The following is a 26,431-nucleotide window of genomic DNA, read 5'->3' on the forward strand; positions in this document are numbered from 1 at the left end:
AAATGATAGAAAAGCAATGAGAACAGGAGTGAGGTTTTAATGTCATGTTTGTGACAATTCATCAGTTCATCATTTTCAGGTAATAGTAAGTAAACATTGGTTTTAGTTCAGTCATATTTTTTACATTTTTAAAGGCTGACATGTCTTTTTAGGATGCTTTCTGACTTGGTGAATGATCTCATTTGTGTTTACCCCCACCGGATTAAATTACTTTTTTTGAGAGAAGATTGGTGACTTCTAAGCTCTTTTGGTGTTTTTTTTCCTTTCCTTTTCTTTCTTTCTTGTTTTGTTTTTTTGTGTGGGTGGTTTTGTTGTTGTTTTTTTTTTTTGTTCCAAGGTGTTAACACCTTTGAAGTGCTAACAGTAGATTTGGAAAATGTACCGCATAAAAGTCTTCATAATCTGTACAACATTTATGGGTAAGGTTGGTATGATTAGTAGATAATCAGTGTAGTTGAGGAAATGGATGGGCTTTTGGATACACAGGCCTGAGCTCTGAAATAAAACCAGCCAACTTGAAAGGTATGTTGAGAACTGCTGCTCAGTCACACATCCCTGCAGAAAAGGGACAGCTAGTATTTATGGTGTGGTCAGTGATAAGGGTGATATTTTTGGGGGAAGGAGAGAAACTTCAAAACTTCAGCTTGTTTCTCGTAGATGATGATTTGAAGTTCTTGCGTGGAGTTAAAGGGGTGGTGGAACAGCAGCTGACTTTTCTGTGGGGTAGTAGCTGATCTGGCTTCCAGAGCTGATGACTTGTCTCATCTGGGTGCTAACAAGGTGTAGTGAGGTGGCTTGTTTGCCTTTTCTGGTGTGTGCAAGGACATTCTCTTGGGTAGATATCGCTGGCTGATGTCTCTGTTTTAAATGTCTGGAAATATTGCTGGATGCTGGGTGGCTCAGGGTGCTGACAAAATAAAGTTGTAGGTCATATTATAAGATTTGGATTCTTAAGTTTGCAAAGAGTTCTTAGTTCTTAAAGATAGTCAGAAACTTGCCATGAAGGTGATCTGAGGGCTGGAGCACCTCTTCTACAAAGACAGGCTGAGAGAGTTGGCTTGTTCAGCCTGGAGAAGAAAAGGCTCTGGGAACACCTTAGAGCAGCCTTCCAGTGCCTAAATGGGTTTACAGGAAAGTGAGAGAGGGACTGGTTACAGGGGCATGGAGCGATAGAACAAGTGGTAATGGCCTAAAGCTGGAGGAGCATAGATTAAATTAGGTATTAGGAAGAAATTCTTTCCTGTGAGGGTGTTGAGGCCCTGGCACAGGCTGTCCAGAGAAGCTGTGGCTGCCCCCTCCCTGGCAGTGTCCAAGGCCAAGTTGGATGGGGCATTGGGCAGCCTGGTCTAGTGGAGGGTGTCCCTGCCCATGGCAGGGGGTTGGAGCTAGGTGGCCTTTAAGGTCCCTTCCAACACAAACCAGCCTGTGATTTTGTGACTTACTCTTAGTAGTTTCTTTGAGGAGGTTAAAACTCATAAAGAAACCGAAACAACCTTACAGCTCATATTGGAGTTTACTCCTAGACTGATATATATTGATGATTTGCATTTACTTTGTACTTACATTGTCTATTTTTCCTCAGAATTATCACCAAATAATTGCTGGCTAGGATTACTTCTGCTAGTAAAATACCTTTAATAAGTGTGGTAAAAAGACATTGAAGATGTAATTGCCAAATAAATAGGGAAAGAAAAGCAACTGGAAGTTTTTAGCAACATATTATGTGCAATTTATTATTAAAATGAAGTAGTAAACGTTAATGAATAATGTCTTTAAAGGATTGATACACATTCTTTTTTCAAAGGTGCTAAATATGAGACATTTTTCCTATTGGAGGTCATCATCCTAATGCTATATCTCAAATTTGCTTCTTCAGTGCAGTAGAGATGTTGAGACTGAAATCTTCCTGTGAAACCGAGGGTGTGATGATGTACAGGGCACCTGCATTTGGCAGAGACCTTTTGGGTTTCAGTTTTCTAGCAAATGCTCGACTTCAGGTACTGTGCGCACAACTCCGGCGTGTCAGAGGAAGGAGAGTGTGATGCTTGGCTCTTATCTGCTTCAGTGAGAGAATTTAAGCAATTAAATTCTACCACTTAACCATCTGTTTCAGATGGCTAGGTCAGTAAGCCTGTCGGTATATTCTAGTGGTGCATCTTCTGAGCATGGAGGTGTACAGGTTTCATTCTGGACAGTGATGCGTTGAAAGAAGGGTACCTTCCCGTGGGGGGTTTTTGTGCATGATGCTTAAACATGGTCTTAAACTCAGTCTTCCTTCCTAATCTCAAAGAGAGGCCCTGTGAACGTTTGGAAGCCATTGGTGTCATCTTTGATGTATTTTTGATGCACAGTTACAGGCCTTACTTAATTTGAATCTTCAGCCTGAGCGTAATGATGAAAGCTCCGTAGCTTTTTAGGGCATGCCTTAACTTTTTTGAATAGTTTAAGCCTTGTAAGAATTTCTTGAAGTTTTGGCTTGCCTGAAAGAACAGAAACCTTCAATAAATTTCCTCAAACAGCTAGGTCTTTTGATTAGCCATTAAGTATCTAGAAATAATGCTTAAAAATGCAGAAGCAGCCCATCTGTAGTAATTACTGATAGGACTTCAAAAAAATGCCATGCGTCAGAAAGCGAAAGAAAAGCGAGTCAGCTGTTTATTTTATGGCGCCTAGGAAGGCTCTATCTTTAACATGCTTTTTTTGTACTGAAGAAAAAAGTATATATTGTGAAAAGAGAACTGAGAAGAGAGGAGAGGAAGTCATCCAAGGCTTAGTCGTGGGTGCTGAGCACTGCTTTTGAAAGTAGGTGTAATGCTGGATCTCAAGTTGCTCGGCAAAACCTGAGAATGTTACGAGAATCTTGAGTGTCAGGAGCTGCAAACACTTGATTTTAACTTGTTTTTTACTGTGTTCAGAAAAGTGGTTTCTTCAGTCTATCTGCTCTAGAATGATCGTGTTTCTACTTTGTAACATGGGCTAACTTGTGAAATTAGTGTGCTTTTGGGCAGGACATTTTATTGGGAAATGATGCCTGTTGAGTGTTTACTTTGGTCCAAGGATTTAATTGTGCTTGATGTGTGTAAGTAATCGCATTTGTTGGGGATGTTGGACCGTGTGTGCAGTTCAAAATCAGATATGGCAACTGTAGTAATTACTTTGATGAGAATTTAAGGACAATACAGAATGTGACCAAGATATGGCTCAGCATGAGGAATTCAAATAAAAATGAGTTTGTCTTAACCCAAAGCATAGCAATTCACTAAAATGAGCATTTGTAGTGTGGAGAAAATGGACCTGCTGTAGATCATTCCTTTGTAAGAAAAGTATATCCTCTGTGGTTTAGGGCAAAACCTGCATTTTCCTTTTTTCCCTCTGTAAGTAAAGCAGAAGTTAGGGTGGTGTTACTGTTTAGAAAACAGCATGGATGGGTGGTTCTGAAGTGCAGTGTTAGGTGGAACTGTCAGCTTCTGTGGGAAGCTTTAATTGTCCACACAGGGCTCCCCAGAGTCCCTTTCGGTGGCCAGGCTGCACAGATGACCCCAGGCTGTGCAGGACTTCAGGATTCACCTTTGGCCACAGATACAGGCAGAGCAGAGTGCCAGTGGGCTGGAGAGTCCAGAAGAACTGAAGTCGCCACATCTGGAGCAGTCTTAGAGCTGCAGATGTTTGGGACTTTACCACAGGGTTCCCAAGATCTGAACCTCAGACGTAGAGCTTGGACCAGAACTCCTCAAAGGGTGCTGAAGCACTTGGAGCTGTGAGTGGGTTTCCTTACTGAGAGATGCCAGGAGCACAGTTGGGTTGCTGTGGGGTGATGGACCCTGGAAAGCACCTGGGTTGCAGGCAGGGTGCTTAAAGAGCATCAGAGCAGCAAGCACAGGAGCCTCTGCAGTGAGGTGGATGCTTTCTCAGTTTTACAGCTAGTGAATTTTGGCAAAATCTATCATGTTCAAAGCCACTTCCAACATTGTGTGTTAAGTGCCAGATGATTAATGGAAAAAACATTGCATGTGTTTGCAAGGCCCAGCAATGATTAATAGCTACTAAAAGCCTGTCTCAAAGTGCTGTGGTGTCTATTTTGCGAATATACCAGTAACCTAAGTTTGAATACATATCTCTTAGGGGTTTTTTTAATATTTGCTTGGTGGAAAGTAGGGAATTTAAAACAAGCTCTTTTTTTGTTTGTTTGTTTGTTTGGTGATAAAAGGTCTGTTAATCTTTAACAAGAAACACTGATGGTTTGTATCCGGGATGTAACAAATTCTGTGGCTTTTCAAACAGGAAACAGTGCAGTTGGAAATTGTCCTGGGGTGGTAGTACTGCTAGTGATTTTTTTTTTTTTATTTCCTGAATTTTCTCTGTCTGTCCATGTACTCCTTTTGTTCCCTCTCCATTACAGTTGCCATTTCCCCACTACATATATATATATGCGCACACACACACACCACCCACCCTTACTCCCTCCTCCTCTATCCCTTACAGCACCAGTTTTAACTGTGGAGGTCAGTGCACATACTGTTTGGTTAGTGAAATAAGTTATCAGAAGTGTCTGTTGGTGGAAGACTGTGGTTGACATGTTAAAGTGCTGTCAGGTGCTTCTTCCTGTGTGGCTATTAGTGAATTGCCCAAACACTGCACATAGCTCTGGCCTCTGCAAGCCCTGAGATGGGAGAGGAGGAGCGTTCTCTTCACTGTATCTGTCCAAAAGCATCGTGGTGTTCCCAGAGTGCTTCCTGGCAGCTCACCTGCTGCACTAATTGCAAAGGCTTTTCACATAGCAGTGTTCTTATGACTCTTATGAGTTACATATAAATAAAGGGTGTTGTGTGTTTTCTCACCCCTGGCGTTTGGAAGACAATTTTAAATTTTGTTTACATCAAGCAAGTACACTTTTACTCTCTGCACTTAGCCTGTGAAAGGCTGTAGAGCCACAGACGCTTTTCCTCGTGGTTAGAAGAAGAGTAGCTGCTGGAGATTTAATGTACTTGTGAGTTTACAGGAAGAATTTGTTTTCAGTAAGGGAATGGCATTGTAACAGTAGGCAGGGTGCCATATATATTGCCATACATGTTAAGCATTAAAAAGGATTTGAGTAGTGTGGAGCTTTACTTATATAGAGCTTAACTGCAGCTGAAATTGCAGCCTTGGTGTGGCTAAACACGTTGGGAGAGCATTAAAGGGATGCTAGCAGAGGGCTGGTGTGACTGAGGAAGAGGACAAGGTGAAAATGTGCATTTTGTTGCCTCATGGAGACTTTGCTCTCTTATAAACTGGGAAAACGATAGTAAATGTGTACCTTTTGTTGGGAGAGCTTAGAGCTGGACCTTTAGTTAAATGTAGGGGTTTGGGCACTTTGTGGCAGTTAACTGTGGTGCTTTGTGCAGATTGCATGTGTGGATGAACCTGGAATGTAGGGGCTCTTTCAAAGACAGGGCGGTGCCTGCTCTGCCTGCACTTGCAGGAGAACTTGATGGTTCTGGGTTGCTTGTAGCTGGGACTCTCTGATGCGTGATCCGTGCTGTGTTGAGAGGTGGAATCACCAGCTGCGCTTCAGTTTGGAAAGATCCTGGCTACTAAGCTGTGCTGACAACCCTAAAGCTGAGTCAGTACCTGAATTTCTCTGTCTTGCTGGACACATCCTCACAGATGATTATTCTTTTATCTATTTATTTATTTTTAACCTAGGGAGGTCTGTTTATGCACTTACAGGTTATACTGTTTTCTTAAGGCAGTTGTTTCAACAATTGGTTCTGAAACATGTAACTTCATGAATTGCAGGTAGGCAGTCTAGGCTTTCCATGTAGTCATGGACCTCCTGGTGTCCTCTCTTTCCACTGTACCACTTCACTTGATATCTAGCAATGCTTTATTCATTGCTGCAAGGCCTTGTTCCTCTGAAGTGTACAAAAGACCAAACTGTGGTAACAGTTTTTGAACAGTCTTCCAGTGGAAGTGCTCATTATTCTTTAGCAAACAGTGTTTATCACCAGAAGCAGTTTTATCTTCATGTATTAAAATTATATAAAAAAGTTCTTTGCCGTTGGTTTTTGACGTTTTTGTTAAGGATTTACCACTAGAGTTCACCCAAAGCTTTCCTAAAAGATAATGTCAGTATCGAAGAGTTGAGTGGATCCTGTGCCAAAGGGGGGTGGGTTGTGTGACTTGTAGGAACTTGGGATGCTATTTTTAGTTTTCCTCTTTGACAGCAAAGAAAAGGTAAATTAGAGAAAATGTGCTAAATGGAAACAGCTGTAGAGACAGTGAAGTCATGAGATATAAATATACAAAGGAAGAGAGTGATGGTTGGAGACACCAGGTTAAACTTCAGGCATGGAAAAAGAGGAATTTGCATAAAGATTCCTCTCACAGTGGAAAGTGTAAAGTAAATTGTGGGTAACTACAGGCCTTGGAGTCTTAAAAGTAAGAAAGTGACTTTAACTACTTAAGCCTTATGTCTGTATAGCTGTTCCAGCAGGTCTCCTGCCTTTTCCTTGGAGGAAATGGAGAACTGCATGGAGAGTGCAGCTCACTCTGCTGTAATACATCAACAACGCTTCTGGTGACAGTGCTTGAAATCTTAGGGATGTTGCTTCCAAATAAAATGAGAAAATGGATCCTTGCACACACCCACCTTCTCTTGTTTTCAAAATGATCTCCTTTTTTAATTTCTGGAACTGCTGCTCCATCGAATAATAAATGCACAGTGCCTCAAACTAGTGTATGACTGGTTTGTGCTTGATGAAATTGGACCGCTCTGGGCCCATAAAGCCACAATTCTCCATGCAAAACTGGCATAGTGGGACTTCTGGCACTTGCAAATGCTGTTGGAAGTTTCAAAATAGGCTTGTCCTATTGTATGCAGCCTTGTTAGTACTGGAAGAATATCTTCTGTTAGATTTTTTTTGTTTGTTTGTTTGGGGTTGGTTTTTTTTTTTAGATGGCAGGAACCTAGCAAAACTGACCCTCTCACAAGGATATTAATTAAACTTGTAATCAAGATTAGGAAGAGACAGGATAAGAGAAGCCATGTGTGGGGCTGTAATGACTATTTCTGTATTGGTAGGGAAATACTCAACCTCTTTAAGGGACTGCTTTGGGTGACTGGTGTCTTGTGTTACTTCTGTTGTCCTCACCTATTTATTTAGCTCGATGCTGTTCAGATACTTCAGTCGAAGGGAGAAATTCAGTGTTGGAGAGATGGCCTGAATGGATAGTGGGAGTGCCAGAGGGGTGTGTAACTGCTGTCACAGCTGCCTGGGCTGCTGTGCCTGTGCAGTCAGGGCACAGAGAAAGGGCAGGTGGGGCTGGGATGCATCTTCGCACATCTGCTGCTGCTCGGTCTTTGGTTTTTTCTTTCCCAGTGCACGTTTGCTCTTCCCATGAACAGACTTCCCTGACTGCTCTGGGCAGAGAAGTAGAACTGCTACTTTGTCCTAAAGGTTTGAAACCTGTTGATGGGACTTTGTGAAGAAGCTTGTGCTGCTGATGGCCGTGCTGCATCTGTCTGTGGTGTGTCTGAAGAGTGAACTTTAATTTCCGCTGCGCTGGGTCTGGAGCTTTCACAAGCACCGAGTTCTGCTGATAATCTGAACTCTGGGGGTGATGGCTGGGAATTAACCACCGCAGAGGTTTATCTGGCTGCTGGGTATGGCACCTTAAGCCCATATCTCCAGCTTTTCAGAAAACTGATAAAGTAGCAAATAGATGAGGTGTGAAGGTAGTTCTGAGAAAGTCAATAAATAGCCGGAAGCTACAATTTAATAAGTGTTTGGACGTATCTAGCTCAAATAGCTTATATACTTTAACTCTTTTAAAAATGATAGATGGAACCTAAATCCATATTCCCTGTGGCATTAGGTATCAGGAGAAATAAGTGGAACCAAGGCATTTGAAATCGATAAATTGCTTCTAGGTACCACTTAATGCAGGCAGAATTTAGGGAAAAAAGATTGTAAAACAGATAGAGGAATAAAATTTAGCTTTAATTTGTGGACTACAGCAAAACCCTAATCCTGGCCCTAGTGAAAACGAATGGAGATTAGGAAATTAGGGAAGTGAGGAAGTTCAGTGCCATGGGCCAATTGATACAGATTAAGTGTATTGGAAGAGAAAGAAATCTGTGGAGTAAAGCTGCTCTCTAGATTAGCATTATGCATTTATGGTCTCATTTAAGGCATCTAATTACCTGAGATCTATTTTATATTGTTTCCAAAATGAAGCAAACATTCTTTCTCATTGGCTTGGGAATTTTGCTGTCCTTGAGAATCTTCCACCTCACTGCTTTGAGCTTCTTTTTGTTGGACTTGCTTCTGGCTTGCAGCTGCTAGACCTGTGAGAGGCACCATCGAGCAGGTAATGGAGGTGATGCCAACTGTGTTTGAGACAGGCCTTTGGTTCCTGACTGCTGCGGGGTGCCCAGCAGGTTGTTACCTGTGTGCCTGATAGCCCTGAAGCAACCCTCAGTTTATACTTTCTTCTTTCTCCCCCTTGACAGAGGGAGGAAGAGCCATTAACATGTCATTAGCTTTGCAGATAGAAGCATTTGTTTAAGGGAGGCTTGTCAGAGCGTTACACCTAAGGGAGATTAAAATGATCTTCCTGGGGCAGATTCTAGTCAATCTTTCTTGATTCTGAAATATTTATTACTGTTTACTGCAGATTCATATGGAATCATATGACATGAACAGAAAAACATGAAATTTTCATTTCTTTCACCTGTGGCTTTGCTGTCAGCATATGAAATGAGCTGCTTGCGTTTGACTACTGTGGTGTTTTTCCATACCTTAAAAAACATCACAGTAGGTGATATTTCCAAATAGTGTAGATGACATTTCTGACTTGCATTTTGTGTCTTTCAGGTCTCAGAATCACCAGTTTCCTTAAATTTTTCCAGTTGTTTCGAAGCTCTGATCAGTAAAACACAATCAAATCCTCTTAACTTTTACTAAGTAATCGTTCTTCTGAGACTAGAGATAAAGCAAGTGGAGTTTTCTGATGTGTGGCACCAAAGATGAGTTTTTTCAGTGAGCCCCACGAAAGCTAGAGATTCTTCTGGAACTCAATACATCAGCTGTCATGGCTCTCAGGCAGTAGATAGTCTTCAATAGATGCGCTAAGACACATCTGCAAGAATTGTGTTTCAGCACTCGTGGGGATTGCTGCTGTAATCTGGTTTTGGGGTGGTGGTGGTGGGGGAGGTCTATGTTTGTTGGGTCTTTTGTTTGGTTGGTGCTTGCGTGTTTACCTCATCCTGTAGAAAGTACTAAATTTAATATGCTGTTCCATGTTTCTGGTTGATTTTCCAGGCTACCCAAATTACTGAAGTGCTGTTTTTTTTGGGGTGGTGCTTTAAAACTTGTTGTCAAAAGGTTATTGGGTATCACTGATCTGACCTGTAAATGATGTAGACTGAAATAGCTTGCGCAGATGAATACAGGCAAGGGCTTTGTGTTTGGGAACAGCCCTGAAGTCAGGGACAACTTGTCTAAGATGTTGGCTTATTTGTGTAGACATCCTGTGTGGCTTGATCAAGTTATATAGGAACTCTGAAGCTACTTGTCTACATTTATAAGATGAAAAGGAATTAGGGTAGAGCTGGGTGTATATTTAATATCCGGGTGTTGAAGGTAAATTAGTTAATATTTACAGTGTACAACTGAAGTTTCAAAACACAGTGTTGTGCAAGGCTTCGTTTGTTGATGGTTGACTTCGGGCAGTTGGTGACTAAGATAGAAGCAATCAGTCTGTATTTGCTCATTTGAATAGCTTGTGTTTTGCGTATGAAGCTGTATGTAGGGAATACAAAGGGACAAAAAAAGCACTGAATCATACTGCATGTGTTATTTCTGGAAGATCAAGCGGGCTTAAGACTTTGAGGAGGAGGAGGAGTTTCTGGGATTTTTCCAAATTCTGTCAACAAAACAAATTCTGCCTGCATTAATCATCAGAGTGAATCGTTGGAGTTATTTGTATGTCATTCTAGTGTAGCCTGGCTAAAACAAGCTACTTGACCTTGCTTCTAATGTAAAGGGACTTTCCCTTTGAGACTGATAAATCACTCATTAGTGCTCTTCCTATCAAAATTATTGACACTGATCATTATATCATCAGTGAAGTGAAAAGAGCAGTTGACTCTTGGAATGCATTGAGATTACATGTGTGGTCAGCAGCAGGATGGAGTTGCTCACATTAGAGCACCATGCTATGGCATCTGCTGCTGCCCAGTATAATTTGGGTGGCACTGTGCTGAACAGACCCTGGCTGTGCTTAGGCTTTCTGCCAACACAACTCTTAGCTCACAATGAGATTCCTCCTTTCTTGTTCTAAGGTGTTATTTTTTTCAAGGAATAGTTAAGTGATCCACTTTTCTCGAAGTACTGAAGTCTGAATTTTGAAGGAATGAGCTAAAATTCAGGCCACCCTTAGCATCTAACACCATGTGCAGAGTCACCTTTGATACCAGCAAAGGGCTATGAGAAGAAGGTAGCCTGTAAACTCATGCCACGTTGGAAGAAGCTTTGTTTAAAAAGTGGTCGTGCATCTATACTTGTAGATGGGATTCCTTTCTTTAAGATATCTATCTGGCAGCTGTTTGACAAGACTAGAACTGTACAAGGTAGAATAAAGTCCAGCACAAATTCAGGTATTTGTGGCATGCAGCACTGTACCCAGAGTTGAAGATGGACATAACTGTGTGGGTGTTTCTCATCAACAAAGCTGGCAAGCAGATAAGGTGTAGAAATGATCAGCCCCTTTCTTGATTGGCAGAAGTGCGAGATGGATGCTCAGTGGCTTCAGATGTGGTGGTGGCTGTGGGTTCAGGAAAGTTAACATTCAAATGGGGAAAGAATTGAGAGGGAATTACTGACATGCCCTATGGATAAGTGCTACTGGTCTTCTAAAAAACCCATTTCTAGTTTTAGCCTTTTTAAACCATGATCTATTTACATTCTCAAGTATCTTTAGATACCTTAATGCATGGAATATTTAGTGAGTTAGAGAAGATGGTACTTGCAAAGTAACTGTCAATGCCTGTTGTCTGTGCTGGGTAAACAGGCAGAAAAATGAGCTGGACATTGCAGGAGGAGTTGAAATGGAAGTGATAACTATTTGGGCTCTTGCTGTTGCTACAGGGTAAATCTTTACATCGTACTTAATTCTCCTGTTTGTGACTTGGTGCAGTTTAGGTGTCACTATGGATGGATGGGCTGAAGCCTTTCTGTGCAGCTCCATGTCTGGGTGCTGCAGTGCAGACCCTGGGCTGCTCCAAGCTGGAGTGAGGCTGGAGTAACCTCTAAGATGTATGTGTGTAGAAAGTGAGGGGGAAAAGGTAACTTACTCCAAGGGCTGTCAAGGATCCACGCTGCAGCCTGTGGTGTGTCTAAAGCAGAGATGGGAGGTATTCAGAGAAGGGATTACACACTTCAAAATCCCAGTGCAAATAAGACTATGTGCTACTGATGGTCACACAGTAAAAAGGGGAATGCAAAGTTTATTGGTCAGTGTTTTAAAGCAAAATTGGTGCTTTTGTGTACCTTCTCTGCTTACATTCCTTATACCTGTGGGCCAGACCTGATGGATTCTGTTGACATGCATGCTCTCAAATACAGGTTATTTAATCTGAATTATATTATAAATATATTATAAATGTATTAGTTCAAGGGTTCAGCTCTTGTATTCTGGGTAACCTGAAAGTCACCCTTAGTTTTAGTACTAGCAACAGACTCCCCAAGCTCTTCTACTGGCCTTGGCCACCTCCAGCCACAGACTTACTACATTTTGAATTTGAGTTTGTTGTTTGGAGGGAGTGGTGAGGCAGAGATTCCTGGCCCTGAACAGGTCGAATGGGACACCAGCTGGTAGTTCAGTCGCTTGCCCTGGCAGCTGTGTGCTACCACCTACCCAGCTGCAGAGAGCGGTGTGCTACAGTACCCTCCTTAGCTGGGAATGGGCTTTCAGAGGTGTCCAGAAATATAACAGTAGTTCTTTAAAGTGTCACAGACAGAGGTAAAAATATGCATGAGTAAATAAAATTGGGGTGTTTTGCCTATCATCCTGAAAGGGAGAGTCAAAAATACAGCAGACAGTATTTTGAATCCAGTAAATAGTGTAGTATTGGTTTGGGTTTTTTCCCCTCTTCCCTTAGTTGAAATGACCAGATCTTCTGTGTGGAAAGACACACAGTTTCTAGTCATCCAGTGTCTTCAGCGAACAGTCCCTGTGCACCTCTGCTCTGGTGCTGGACAGAGAGAAGTGTCCTATGATAGCAGGCACCACGATTGTGATCTGGAAGGCTGCATAGAACCTTCCTGCAATCCAGCAGTAGCTGCTCTTGAGATGGCTACTCACTCAAGAATGAATTTACTAAAAATACTCCATGTCTTAAAACCAGGTGAAAACAGAAAAGCTTACTTGTGCAATTATCTCGGTAATGGAAGTGTTAATGGAGGATAAAAATAGCAACGTTGCATATTTGCAGTTTAAATTTAGGCAAGAGGCATGATGGGAGAGTTAATTTTTTAATGGAGACTTGTCCACATTACCTGCTTTGATAAGCAGCTTGTCTTTACTCACAGAGCTTTAAATAACATACTTGTGGGTTGAATGGAGTGGTTGTATTTTCATTAATTCTAGATGGATTAAAGTTGTTACAACCAGAGTATCTGAGAAATCCAAGGAGAAAACAGAAGTAATGCTTCAATCTAATTGATCCTTTTATGCTTTGCTGCTGATAAGAGCTGAGTGGGACAGTTTTGAAAGACGTTTGCAACCCACAAAGTCAGTACTCTCAGCGTGTGTTTGGGTGATGTGCATCACTGGTAAATGTGTGGTGGGTCTTCAGAGGTGGGAACTGATTTTGTGGCTCTGGCATTTCAGACAAAATGCCATCTGGAAGTTCGTGGTAACTTGTGGTTTTGGTGTGTAGTTGCTGTTGAGGGAGGAGGCAAAGGGAAGGCGCTTGTTTGTTTGGAATCTCTTTGTAAGACATGTTATATGGAGGTGGATAGTTAACTGTATCTGATAGGAAATCACAGAATCACAGGGTTGGACAAGACCTTTAAGATCATTGAGTCCAACCGTTCCCATCCTTAGCTAAACCATATCCCTAAGTACCTCATCTACCTTTTTTAAACACATCCAGGGATGGTGACTCAGCCCCACTCCCTGGGCAGCCTGTTCCAGGCCCTGACAACTCTTTCAGTGAAAATCTTTACCTAACATCTAATCTGAACCTATACTGAGAACTAGCAAGAGGTAACTAAGTATTTTGTATGCTGAGGAAAGGTCTGGAAAGCAAGAAGAAGAAGAAGAAGAAGGAAAAATTGCTTTATCTCCTGTTTTTCTCAACCTTGTGTGTTTTTCCTCTGCCAAGCAAAGCTCATTGTCTAGAAACAAATAACTGAACTGAATGCCCCCAGAGGAGGATGTGCTTTCTGTGCTGATGGCTCGCAGCATTTCTGAACTAGTATTTATGAAAGTGATTCTTTCCCAATACTCGCTGAGGTCCCTTGGTGCCCACTGGCCCAAGGAATTATTAAAGTTACCAGCACCTAATTTCAGTAACCCAGGGTGTCAGAGTGGGGTTCTGTGACACAGGGATGTTGAAAGAAAGCAAGAGGTTTGGGAACTTTTGTTCCAGCCAAGATGCTGGGTGACTTTTGTAATTGGCTGTGAGGTTTCCTCATGCTTACATTTTTGTGTCTTTCTGGGGGGAGATGGTTCACATGGAGTCCAGTTGTGAGCACATGCTTTGGGTCAGTAGCTCGGGTGTTCCTGGGTCTGGCTCCAGAGCTGAAAATGGCACACAGGGGATCAAGGGAGGGGGACATGGCTGTTTTGGAGGGGAGAGTGCGCATGGGACAGCGTTAATGGGAAGGTCCATAAATGGGCACAGAGGCTAAAATACTGAGGATGGAAACAGAGAAACTGGAGATAGATCTGTTGTGCAAGAGTTACAAGTAAAGGAAAATCAGAAAGGTTGAGAAGAAGAAGACTTGGAACAGAGTTTGGGAACAGGATAAGGAGAGTGGGAGCAAAAGGCCATGGGAGAGCCTTCTGTGACTGCAGGGAAAGATGTTTCAGATTGAAGTTACACAAACTGATGGATGTACAGGATTTAAAAGTATGTCATACAAATTATGAGTCACATTTTTTTGAGCAAGCAGTGCTGAGCAAATCTGGTAGCTTTCAGTGTGGGGAGGAGTGATGTGCTGAGGAAAGTAAAGAAAGACTTCTTTTAGGGCTTCTCTATCTGTTTCTTCTACTTCAGTGCTCTCTGTGTGTTTTGATATATTTTTTTTTAAGGAGATGTGGTTTGGCAGGGATTGGAAGAAAACAAAGTTTTGGAAAAAGAATTGAAAGGAAAAAAAAAGTTAAAACACCAGGGCAAAACCAAGTCAATTGTTTAATTTTCAACTGATAGTATTACTGCAGTCTTCTTAAGGGATTCTGGTGATTTATGGTTTGTAAAATGATAACAAACCCCAAAATGCTAGTTAGAAAAGCAATGTAAATATTGTTTTCTTCTGTAGGTATACTGATGTTTCAGACTCTTGCCATTTTATCCTCTTAGTATTGCATAATGCAGCCAATTCATGTTTTCCAGAGTTTCCCAATTAAGTGAAGTGTTCAGAAGTTTCCATGACCTTTCAGTTTCTTTGTACTCTATGTTGTTTTTCAGAGGGTATGATAGACTCTGTGGTTTACTTCCAGTGTAGCCTTTCTTTTATGGAAAAGATGTCACAATGCACAAAGGCCATGGTTTTGAGCCCTGTTTTTGAGCATTAAATACAATGCTGATTTGATACAACTCTTTTTGGTTTTTTTTTCCCAAAAATGTCTTAATGTATAGGAAACTAAGTAGTTTGTCAAAAAATGGTCAGCAACAAAATGCCATCACTGAAGAAGTATCATTCATCAGGCTGAATATATGGAAAAAAATAAGTGGAAGGAAGAGCCCCTTAGGGAAGTTTGTTGCAGCGTGTAGGAAAGGACACCTGTATCGCACGTTCACTATCGTAACTGGTGTTAGCTGCACTTATGGGTCTCACTTCAGTTTTGGATGTCACAGGATGCAGTAGGACTTGATGGAAAACCTTCTGTAAAGGTTAGCTTGGCCTTTTCAGTCAGATCTGTGAGAGCTCCCAAAACACAAGCCGCTGTTCTTCACTGAAATTTTGGAGGACTTTCTAAAACCTTCTGGTCTAATGGAGGTCTCTGAGGATGAGGGGCATCAACCTGCTGAGAGAGTGAATGAATCCCAGGTTCACCGTGACCTTTCAGGGTGGAGTTGGAAAAGGGCTCTGTTCATACCTACAGTGTAACCCTCCAATCACCCTGCCCCAAATAGAGAACCTTTATCCCTGTTGTTGCTTAATATTTGGTAACTATGAAGCCTCAAGGTCTTGTTTATAGATGCCAACTCCGATCTGGTGTTTTGGTCCATGTTTGTTTCAGCTTGCCCATCAAGACTTTAACATTTAGACCAAGTGCATCAGAAGTGACCACTGACAAGTTGTAAACGTGCATATTTTCCTGCAGCCTGATACAAAAATGACCTGTTGGTAAATAATAAGTTTTATTACTGAAATTTTGTTGGGAAAATACAGTGGGCCATGGTGAGTCCACACCACTGCATGTAATTCTTCTGTGTATGAATGATGTTGTAAAAAACTAAGAAAATTCAGCTATCATTTGGAAGGGTTGTGGTATGAACTCTTACTAATAATTAATTTGAATAATAAATGTGTATCTATACTTATATATATGCATCAAAACTTGCATGTAAATATATCTGTATGAGAGTAAGAAAAAGTAGAGAAATAGAACAACGAAGTGTGATTAAAATACTGTTGCTGTAAGGAGAGGACAAGCCTCTGCTACACTTCTGTTTTTCTTAAATGTCTTTTAGATGTGTACATTAATGAGACTCCTTTTCTCAGAAGTGCTGAAAAGTCTCCTTTGCAGAAGCCTCAGTTCTGCAGAGGGTAAAGCCTGGGAAGGAAAGAGTTGGGGAAATACTTTCTAAGTGTAAAATACGTGCAAATGTTGCAGTTGTTGTCCCTCAGACTCCCAGTCAAATTGCTAATCCATGGGTAGCCTGGGATCCAGATTACTGTATGAAGTGGTTCCTGTTGGATTAGTGTGTACGGTCTGTTTAGCCTTAAACACATTAGTTTTTTCCAGCGCTGTTTTGGAGAAGGGGGGTTTATTTTAGCTTTCAGGGATATGTCATCACTGTGAAGTTTATCTCTTTCTTCACACATGGAGACCGTGGTACAAGGAGGAACTGAAATACCAGAATTGATGTTCTCTGCATGAAGGCATCCCTCCTCTCAGTAAGAGTGCCCTTTGAACACTGCTGTGATCTACAGCGTTGTACGTGTGCCTGTGAAACTCTGCTAAATGTATTCCCAGCCTCCTCCCTGACTTAGTGTTGGCCTCTTATTGCTTAGTTCCTTCCCCCTGATTCTCAGGTGGGTGTTACGGCTCTGGAGCAGAATTGATAAACATTTTATGCTGCTGAAAGGAATAAGAAATACAAAGTTTTGGCAGTGTTACTGGAAAACTGTTCTAAAAATGTGTTTGTTTTAATATTTGGTGAATTTGACTAGGCCAAGAGTTTACGCTGTCTTTGATTTCAAAACTGGCTTTCTTTGCTTTTCTGAATGTTGTTCCTAATAATTTTTTAACCTGTAATTATCTTTCTAACACTAATAGTATGCTCATTAATCTGAAAACACTGTTGTTGTGTAGCCTGGGTTGGAGGAGAGATTCTTTGGCTCATCCCATCACTGGTTTGACTTCTGTGTAGACTAGAGTTGAACTTGATCTTCTTTCCCAACCTGTCACGACAGGTTCAGGTCTTGGCACATTCGTTTTATGTTTGAAATAGCGAAAGGTCTGAATCTTATTTTTGATGGCTCCTCTGTAGGCTTTTGCTGTCATAAGAGGTCACTGTTTGATACAAATTAATCATATAATGTCCATCTGTAAAGACTAGAAACCTTCTGAATGTTTTATTCAACATAAGCATGTTCATTGGTTGCTGTTTTATGTTATTTGCATTTTAGCTGCTTCGTAGGTTAAATGACCGGTAGCTGACTGTAAAGGATCGTTTCTTTGGAGGAATTTGTGAGACAGAAGGGAAAATTTCTCTGTTCTAGCAATTGTAGTCATAAGAATGTGTATGGGGGGAAAGGATATTCACACCTGTGTGGTACATTGACCATGAGGGCATATGTAAACATGCTTAAATCATTACAAGCTTCTTTCTGCATTAGCAGCATGTGAATTCAAATAATGCATCCTAAAAATAATGGGTTAGATCTAGTCATTGTTCATTGGCTTATGTTATTTGAAGGTGCCTCAGTCCATGCTTCAGGACTCAGGATGTGCTAAATAGCAGTAAGAGTGATTCAGATTTTCTTATCCAAAGCTATTCTGATGAATGCTAGAGCACTTGGATATTTAGGATGGATTATCTTTATTGTTTGTTTTGAGGAAAAAAAAAAAAAGCAGCTCTAACTTCACAAGAAAAATAACTATGATAATAATTCTGTACTGTAGCATAAGTTTTACAGGATTGTATTTCTTACATGTTGTTCTACAGACAGTTCTGAGATTCAGTGCTTTTAATGCATTTGGGTATCAATACGTTGTGATCATACAGAAAGATTTGGTTCTTGAGGAAAATTACGTGCTTATCTAAATGGAGACATATTTCTTGTCTGAGTATCTTCTCTGAAAATTGTCTACGTTGACTTTTCTCTTTAGTAGAGATTAGTATTTTATAAATTCTCATTTGTCTCATTTGTAGTACTAATTCACAATAGACCTGAAGCAGGGATTTTGTTAGTGAAACCTGCTTTTGCGGGCCACTTGATTAATTTTAAAAGCACTTCTGTTCATTTTGGTGATCTTCTTGCCTTTGTGTAGGCCAGGTCTTTCCAGGGAGTATGCATTTCTGGGACTAGCCACCCTTCTTTGTAACTTTTTTTTCCTATGATGTGTGACCTAGTGGCATTTCAGCTGGTAAGTGGGAAAGCTGTTCATTCTGCCTTTGGGGGGAAAACATCTACAACAGACATGCTCGTGTGTGTTTTATGGTTTTGTCTAAACAACAACTGAACAAAAACCCTTCCTGGGTTTGAAATGTTGAATATAAAGCAACCTTGCAAATAGGTAACTTGTTGATAATGGACAAAGTTTGGGTGGTTTTTTTTTTTTCCTATGATATAAAGTATGAGCTGACAGGTTGGATAATTCTTAACACAGGTTTGTATCTTTCTGTCTTCTAGACAACTCTGCTGAAGCAGATCTGTGGTTGCTGAACAGTTGTACGGTAAAAAACCCTGCTGAGGACCACTTCAGAAACTCAATAAAGTAAGCCATTTCCCTAAAAAGATACTTAATTATCAATGAATGTTGCATGTTTAAATTTTAAAAGCTTTGTATTTTCGATCTAGAAGCGATTTTGTGTTTTAGAGCAAGAAATATGCTGTGTTTGAGTCTTATGGTGCTGAATTCTCTAGGATGGACTTATAAGGTGCAGTGTTTTGTTTTCCTGGGTTTCTTTAATTCACAAATCATTACCAATCCACTTATTTGTGAGAACTGCTAACCTATTTAGACATGGGCTTCCATATCACTTTCCAGGACAATATTGGAATATTCTTCTGAAGAGTTGAGTATTTGTTCTTCAAAAGCGTGAATTTTTCAAATTAGGCTGTTTCTTTCCATAGATTTTTACCTGATCAGGCCCTTCTAATTAGAAGGATCACATCCTTAAAATAACTTTCACTGTACATTGTCCTAATGATCTTGAGAAATGTGATGTGGCAGTGGCTTCTGCCTCTGACTTCTGCAGAAGTACAGCTGTGATGAGAGTAACTGGGAAACCTAAATGCGTAGAGCTGTCATCACTCGGTGTAAACAGATATCATGGTGTGTTTCTGTAGTTCTTACCTGTAGTAAACATGTGTAGCTCTATATGCAGTTGTTTGTTTGGTGTGGGGCTCTGCAGATGGACTGTTGGTTGAAATCAATTTTGGTTAGAAAAATGTAGTTCTTAGCAAGCAGGTGTCAGGCTCAGGAAGCTGGAGAGGAGAGAGGTGCTGGACATAAAACTACCTGCTTGCAGTGCCTGAGTTAATAACAGCACCCTGGGGCTGTAACCTGGAGTAGGAAGTTTGCCCACTGTAGGTGGCACAGCAGAAGCTTCTTTCACCCCTCAGAGGGCTGCATCTTTTGAGTGCTGGTGTTGCCCTTGGTGAGTAGACTGTGTTTTTGGCTTTTTCTACTGCTGCCAAAAAACCCCACAACCCAGCCAAAAATCCCAACCAAAACACTATTCCCAGAATACTTCCAGTTAGCGTGTGTTGGCCGACAGAACTGATGACATGATCTTCTCCAGTTCAGTTGTGGCCATCGTTTTGTTTTACTAATCCTATGCCAGAATTGATGTGGTGCAGTGTGTGTCCTTTAACCAGGAGAATACAGTTAGTTAAGAAAGAGGGTCTAACTAAAAGCAAATGATCAAAAATATTTCTTTGATCTTCATGTTTCTGTTGCCATTCTTTTAATGAGCCTGGTGTTATTATAGCCTGGGTTTATTCCTTTTTCCTTACAACTTCTTTCCTTGCTACTTCTTGCCTTACTCCGTGGCCCATGGATGCTCTGGTTGTTCTCCATTTCTTCTCTTTGCTGAGAGTCGCTCTGTTGATGCAGCACACATCACTTACTGTCTGCTCTCAGATATGGCAGTGGCTAGTCAGGGAGAAGGACAACTTTTGTTGTTTCTGACCATTAAACATAGGGACAGAACCCTATGTGGGTGCTCTTTAGTGGGACTTGCAGGATGTTTATAATCTTTCAGTTCAATCTCTGAAAAAAAGCAAATGTTGCTCTAGGTTTTACAATAGTGAGGAAAGAGGCTGTGTCTGAAGAGCACAGCTTCTCCCAGATACACACCTTGTTACAGCAGCAAGCCCAGTGCTTGAAGTTTGGTGGTAGGAAACAAACTGCCGTTGTATCCTGTCTTAAGAGCTTGTTGGTGGCTGTGGAGGTCTTTGTTTTTCTTGGTTGAGTAAGAGATTAAACATCTAATATGTGGATTGTCAAAGCAAACATACCTTGAGCGGAAAAAATAATGCTTTCACAGTAAGATGATTCCTTCAAATGAAAAATTTTTCAGGCTGAAAGTGCTACATAGTGTATTAGGAATCTCACACGGGAGAAGTATTATGGTTTTGTTTATCCTCTGCCTTCTGCAACAGTTTCTACTACCTAACTGTCCTTGGGTATACGACTCTGAAACACGCTGATCCAGACCAGAAGCAGTGTGTTCACACTGTGGCTGAAGAATGACTGAGAAGCTGATTCCTCACAAAAAACTGTGTGCTGAAGGATGTCTCAGAACCCAACAAGTCATATAGGTTCAACTCCTTTGATCTGATGTTCCTATGAAAACCAAAAGCAAACCGCTCCCAGTCTCTCCAGACCTTTGCCTTGGATGTGGAGATGTGTATAGAGCCGATACAAGCCAACTGACGATGTCACCTTTGTGCCCTTTTCTATAGTCTGCTGCCTCTCAGAATCAATACAGTTGAAGCTGCTGTGGCAGCGTGATGATATGGGAGGTTTAAAGGCCATTATCTTATGGATGGGAGTTGAGAGCTTTTCCTGTGCAGATTTTATTCTCAGTTGGTTAATCTCTAATTTAAGACTAAAGACAAAGGTAGTCAATAATAGTGAAGAATTCCTAGTGTAATTAAGTAGGTGGAGTCTGAAAAATTATAATTAGTATCCTTCAAAGAGGTTAATGCAGGAAAAAGTAGAAAACCAAGAGAACGAACTAAAGCAGATAGCTTGCGCCAAGCACCTTATGAAGTTTAATATGACTGTGTAAAGTAAATAGCCAACAAAGAAAAAGAATCCCTTGAACAAGTAAAAAGCACCAAAAGAAGGAAGAAACTAAGAAGTGAGGCAATGAACACCACAAAGAAACAGTCCCCATTTGGTATAGGGGGTCGGTTATCTTGCAGTAACTCTGTTCTTCTAATACTTTGCTGTGTATCACAGAATACATTTCTCCAGCCCTGGCTCCCTGGAATTCACAAGTGCATGTGATCCCATGGCTGGAAAAACTCGCGGTGGAAGATTTGCTAGTGGCTGAGTTTGGCAGGATCCTACCTTAGGATAGCAGGAGCAGGAGATGGTCTGTTGTTTAAATGGCTCCAAATTGTTGTTGCTATGAAATGAGAACATGAGCTTCATAGAAGGAGAAGCAAGACCCTGGGGTACAGGTGGGGTGAGAGGGACATGGGAGCTAGTGTGGATGTATGGTACTACTTGTGAAACTGATAAGCAGTCACTTATCAGATGGCATATGTAGAGATGAATGCATTACGTGTTTTTGTCTACCCTGTGGTGGACCAGCATACTATAGATAGTACTACCTTGGGACATTGCCTTGTTCAACCCTGCTCATAGGAAGGAAAGCTAGAGCCATCTACACACATACTCTGAGCAACCTCAACCAGTGTTTGACCATCCTTATAGTAAAAAAGGGTTGGTTTATGTTTAAGGTTCGTATCTTCTATTTCTGTTTGTTTGTTGCCTTTTGTCTTGTCACTGGGCACCACTGTGAAATACCAGGCTCTGTCATCCTCTCCCCTTCCCATCCCTTTCCCCATCAGATGTTTGTACACATGGATGGGATTCCCTACACCCTTCTCTTCTCCAGGCTGAACAGTCCCAACTCCCTTAGCCTCTGCTCTTAAGTCAGGTGCTTCAAACCTTTGATTACATTTTTGGCCCTTCCTTGGACCTCTTTCAGTTTGTCCCTGTCTCATCTGTATGGGGCAGTCCAGAACTGGACCCAGTGCTCCAGATGTAGCTCTCACCAGCGTTGAGCAGAGGTGAAAGATCACCCCCTCTCCATTCTGCTGCTGAGTAAGTGCCTAGTGTAGTCCAGAAGTACATCACTGGCTCGTGGTCAGCTTGGTGTCCAGGGCCTTTCCTGCCAAGCTGCTTTCCAGCTGGTCAGCCCCAGCCTGTCCCCGGGGCGTGGGGTTGTTCCTCCCCAGAGTCAGGACTTGGCACCGTCCGTTTTTTTTCATTTCATGAAGCTTATAGATTACGTTTAGTTTAAGAAAATTTAATTTGCATTAAAGTTGATATGAAAATAAGCTCTGTAAAGAAAATAATTAATTTGTATTAATTCATTGTTTATTGAGGGATCTACTTGTCATCATAAAAATGAGCCTATTCTTGGGTGTGCTGTGTAGGCTTTTAGAAATGCAGTGGATTTCTCTTCTGAAAGAAAAAGAAGCACTTTCCTTCTGTCAAGGAAGTATTTTCGTTCCTGATGGAAATACCTATTGTGCTTTGGTGAAGTAGTCGCTAGGCATTCCTAGGAATTAGCAGCTTTTGGAAAGATCCAGAGCATTGAATCTCTGATCAGTTTGTTTTGGGTTGGTTTTTTTTCCTAGTGGCATTGAACTCTTGCTGGTGGGTTGCCACTGGAAATATCTCTGTCCTCCCCTGTTCTTGCAGTTTTAAGTATCTGAGAATGGCTGCAGTCCCAGAGAGCTATTAGTTTATTGGCTGTGGGCCTTGTGCCTTTTAACTGGCCTCTGTATGCTGACTTAAGCAGAGGCATTTTTGAATTTCAAGTTACACTTCAGAAAACACTGACAAATCTAAACCAAAGCCACAAATCTGTGCTATACTATTTATACAGAAAGTGCCCCCGAAACCGTGTGGTTCTGGTGTCACCTGGAAGGGAATGAGAGGGATGTTTTTAAAGACTGTGGTGACCTAGTACCTCAGATACAGTTCTGTGCAGCTGAGTGGCTTCAGGTGGTACTTTGTGCCTGCTGCCACAACTGGTTCTGGCAGTGCTGGGTGTTTCTTACCCTCAGCTCAGTTAATCGGAAATTGAAGGTATTTTATGGAGTGGGATATGTTTTCCCTTCCATATTATTTCTTTCAGTGGTGGCAGATATTTTTATTCTCCAGTCACTGGTCAGGCCCTGTGTAGCAAGATTCTTTTGGAGAATCTGTTCCTGCTCCAAAGGCAGCAAAGCGCTTGGGGTGCTTCGTTGAGGGAGTTTGTCCTTGTAGGACAGCTGTGCCTTGGAAAATCCTCACCCTGCCCTGTGATCTGAGGGGGCTTTACCCTTGGGATGGGCAGAGCTAGCTTATTACTCTATTTTAAAGCCCTGCGGGACAGCGTGTGAGGAAATTAAATTGCCTTAAAAAACTTCACAAAATGTGGTAAAAAAGTATTTAAGAAGTTAAATTCTAAGGAAGAATAAACTTAGAATGAACTAATACTTAAGTGAAATTATTCAAGCACCGAGTCAGTTGCTAACTTTTTAACTTAGGTTAACCACAGCAAACCTGTTCAGGCTGTTTGAAGAGAGTGAAGCATGAAAGCGTGTTCCAGAGGAGATCACTTCCTTTGAAATAAAGGTGCTGTGCCCTTTGGCCTCACGCTTCATTGATCTCCATGTGCTCTGATACTCTTTTTTTTTTTTTTGATTGTTACATCTCAGATCCCTAACCCACTTTTCCCAATGACCTTGGAAAATTCAGAGACTGTTGTGTGATTGTAGCTAGCCATCTTGCCCCTTGATCACTTCCTGAGTGCTGCTGTGATTTACTCATGTGTTTGGGGACTTTGGCTTTTCCCAAGCAGTTCTGTTGCTGGTTCAAGTATTATGGGTTAGGATTCTGGGGCCAGTCTTACTGAAATAGCCAAAATGATGTCATTTGGGAAGTATTATGTGGTTGTGTTCTTGAGGTGTTCTTGGCTTGTCTCATGATATGAAAGAAGTTTGACCACTGTAGTCCTCATAGTTACTATGTGTAAGTAATACATAACATCAACATATTTATGTATATGTTGCTGTATTTACTTTAACACTCCAGTGTGTATTCAACCCTTTTCTTTCTGATACCTATCAGTTGTGACAGAAACGTGAGGGCTTTTAGCACTGAAGTAACTGTGTGACTGCCTGTTCTGTCCTTGCTTCAGCTTTCCCCAGTTCATGAATAAACACAATGTGTGTGATCTCACTTTTATGCTAGAAGGAGCATCAAAACCTGCAGAATTTGTTGAAATGGTAGTTTAACAGGATTGCAGTCATAGGCCATGCAAACTGTTCAGGGCTCTCAGGTCCAAGTAGACTAAGTTGAAAAATAAAAGGCACTGCTGCCTCTGGATGCAGCGGGATTTCTGTTCGCTGAATGAGGTTGTTTTGAATGAGGTTATTCTTTCAGAAATACAAAAGCTTGTTCAGACTTTCTGCTGCTTTTATTTCTTTCTCTGTCTTTTTTTAACATTTGTGAATGTAATTTATACGATGCATTTTGCAAATTAAGCATAGCCAGAAAATTGCACACTGAATGAGACCAGTGTTACCGCTTTCTTTGAAGCAGCATGAAGTCTTTTGCCCTAATACATTTCCTATGTAAAAGTAGACTGTGATTTGCACTTACCTGTACTGTTCCTACAGTAAAGCTGTGAAATACCTTTCTGTAAGGGGAAACCTAAGTATTTCAAAGCTCTTTATTTTATAGATCCTAGCAGCATAAGACGATCAGTTCCACAGCTTCTGAGATGAGCGTCACAGGCTTGCTGTATAGGGCATTCCACAGAAATAGTGTGTGCCCATGGCTCTCAGTGTTGGTGTTCGAACGCTTAAGGTACCAGGTCAGCCCCCAGACTTGTTCTAGGAATACTGCTGTTTCCCATTCTTTTGTGCTTTGAAGAAATCTGGGGAAAAGCTGGATTTTCTCTTGTAAAATAATCCTTGTGGAACAAGTTTGAAGGAAACTTGGCCCTTTCTGTTTAAGAGAAGTTACCAGTAACATTCCTTCCTGCTTAGACCCTCTAAATTAATCCAGATAGTAGTGATGAAAATCTTAGCACTTGGCCATGATGAAAGGCTCACGTGCTTACAAATTGAGGAGATGTTTGTAACCAAGACACAGGCCGGATTTGCTGTGCAAGAGGGATGTCCTCCCCAGGTAATAGCTTTACCTAGCTTTGTGTGGAGGCTCTAACTCTTAACTGGAGTTTTAAATAACAATTCTTCTTTGAGAGCAACCAGATAAACTGATATGACTGCTTCACTCCAGTCATATAAGCCATCAAAGCTTTGGTTGTGATAGATTGATGCCCAGTGCTTTTGGTTTTAGTCATGGGAGTTCTGTAAAGATACCAGCAATCACATATTGTTAACCAAATTCAGCTATAAAATTAGTTTTGTAGCATAACATATAATAGCTCATTCTGATTAATGCAGAAATAATTTTTTTATTGAAAACACTCTAATCTTCGAAACCCGCTGAAACCACTGTATATTTCTCTTGGGTGTGGATGATTATTTTTGTTGAGGTTTATGTTTCTGGCAAAATTTCTAGAAGGGTTTTCTACTTCAGCATTTGAGATTTTGGGCTTTGTGTAGCTATTCTACACAACGTAGTATTAAAAAACACTTGAGTTAATTTTATTTTCATGTTCATTTTACTGCTTTATTTTTCTCACCTTGAGCAATACCAGTTCCACTGGTATATAGTTGGTTAAGCTTTAGTATGGAGCATAGCATTGTGCTCTGGCTTAGAAATGCTGCAGGCTTGTATGTTTTTATATGCAAGCACTATATGCTTGGAGTAAAAGTCTGTGGAACTGAAAGTCTTCGTTTAAAGATGTACCAATGTTTTTCCTTTTTTAAAATTATCATAATCTTTTTTATTTTTCTTCCCCTTTTTAAAAAAACACATTGAATATTGTCATCCATGCCTTTATTGGTCTTGGTGTGATGGAAAACTTAGCTGTGGGAGAAGGATTCTGTGATTTAAGTGATGCTTGTTGGTGGAAGCTTTTTTGCTGCGTTTGAGTGCATTCCTTTTCTTGTGCCCATCTCTGCCATAAAAGAGAATGTTAAAAGCAGCTTGACGTGATGTTATAAAACACAGAGGAAAAGCAGCCCTTGCAGGATGGAATGGTTTCCATTGTGTAGTGTTCAGAAGGTAAAAGCATTACGGGCTGCGTGTAGTTACACGTGTTACATGGCTGTGTTGTGCAAAGCCTCGGCTATAAACTTTAGTGCACCTTAGTGCTTAACAAGGTGAAAAAAAATTAAGGGCAAAACCAGGGCCTGCTAAAAATCAGCTTTTAAACACGATTCTGGAAAGCTTTTTAACATGAACATGTTTGGGACCGCTTTAAGTACTCCATGACATGGAAGCTTTGAGAGGTTGGTTGGATCGGTGGCTTTAGTTCTACACTGCTTGTTAAGCCAATACTTCGGGGGGCAAAACAGCTTTCAGATACTCTTTAAGCCTTGAACTGGAACATGAGGGCTGATGTATTTATGATAGCCACTTAAAATTGGAAGAAATTATTACCAGGACTTGT

General features: G+C 41.1%; 1 protein-coding gene across 1 annotated transcript in view; it reads left to right on the plus strand.

Moving 5' to 3' along the window:
• The window catches only part of CDKAL1 (CDKAL1 threonylcarbamoyladenosine tRNA methylthiotransferase), a 414,385-nt gene that overhangs the window by 51,536 nt on the left and 336,418 nt on the right, over nucleotides 1-26,431 (plus strand). The window contains exon 5 of the mRNA XM_084280398.1: nucleotides 18,300-18,384. Within this exon, the coding sequence (XP_084136524.1) occupies nucleotides 18,300-18,384 (85 nt within the window). The remainder of the gene's footprint in view (nucleotides 1-18,299; nucleotides 18,385-26,431) is intronic.

Source organism: Gallinula chloropus, assembly GCF_964237585.1.
Source record: "Gallinula chloropus genome assembly, chromosome: 2".
Lineage (NCBI taxonomy): Eukaryota > Metazoa > Chordata > Aves > Gruiformes > Rallidae > Gallinula > Gallinula chloropus.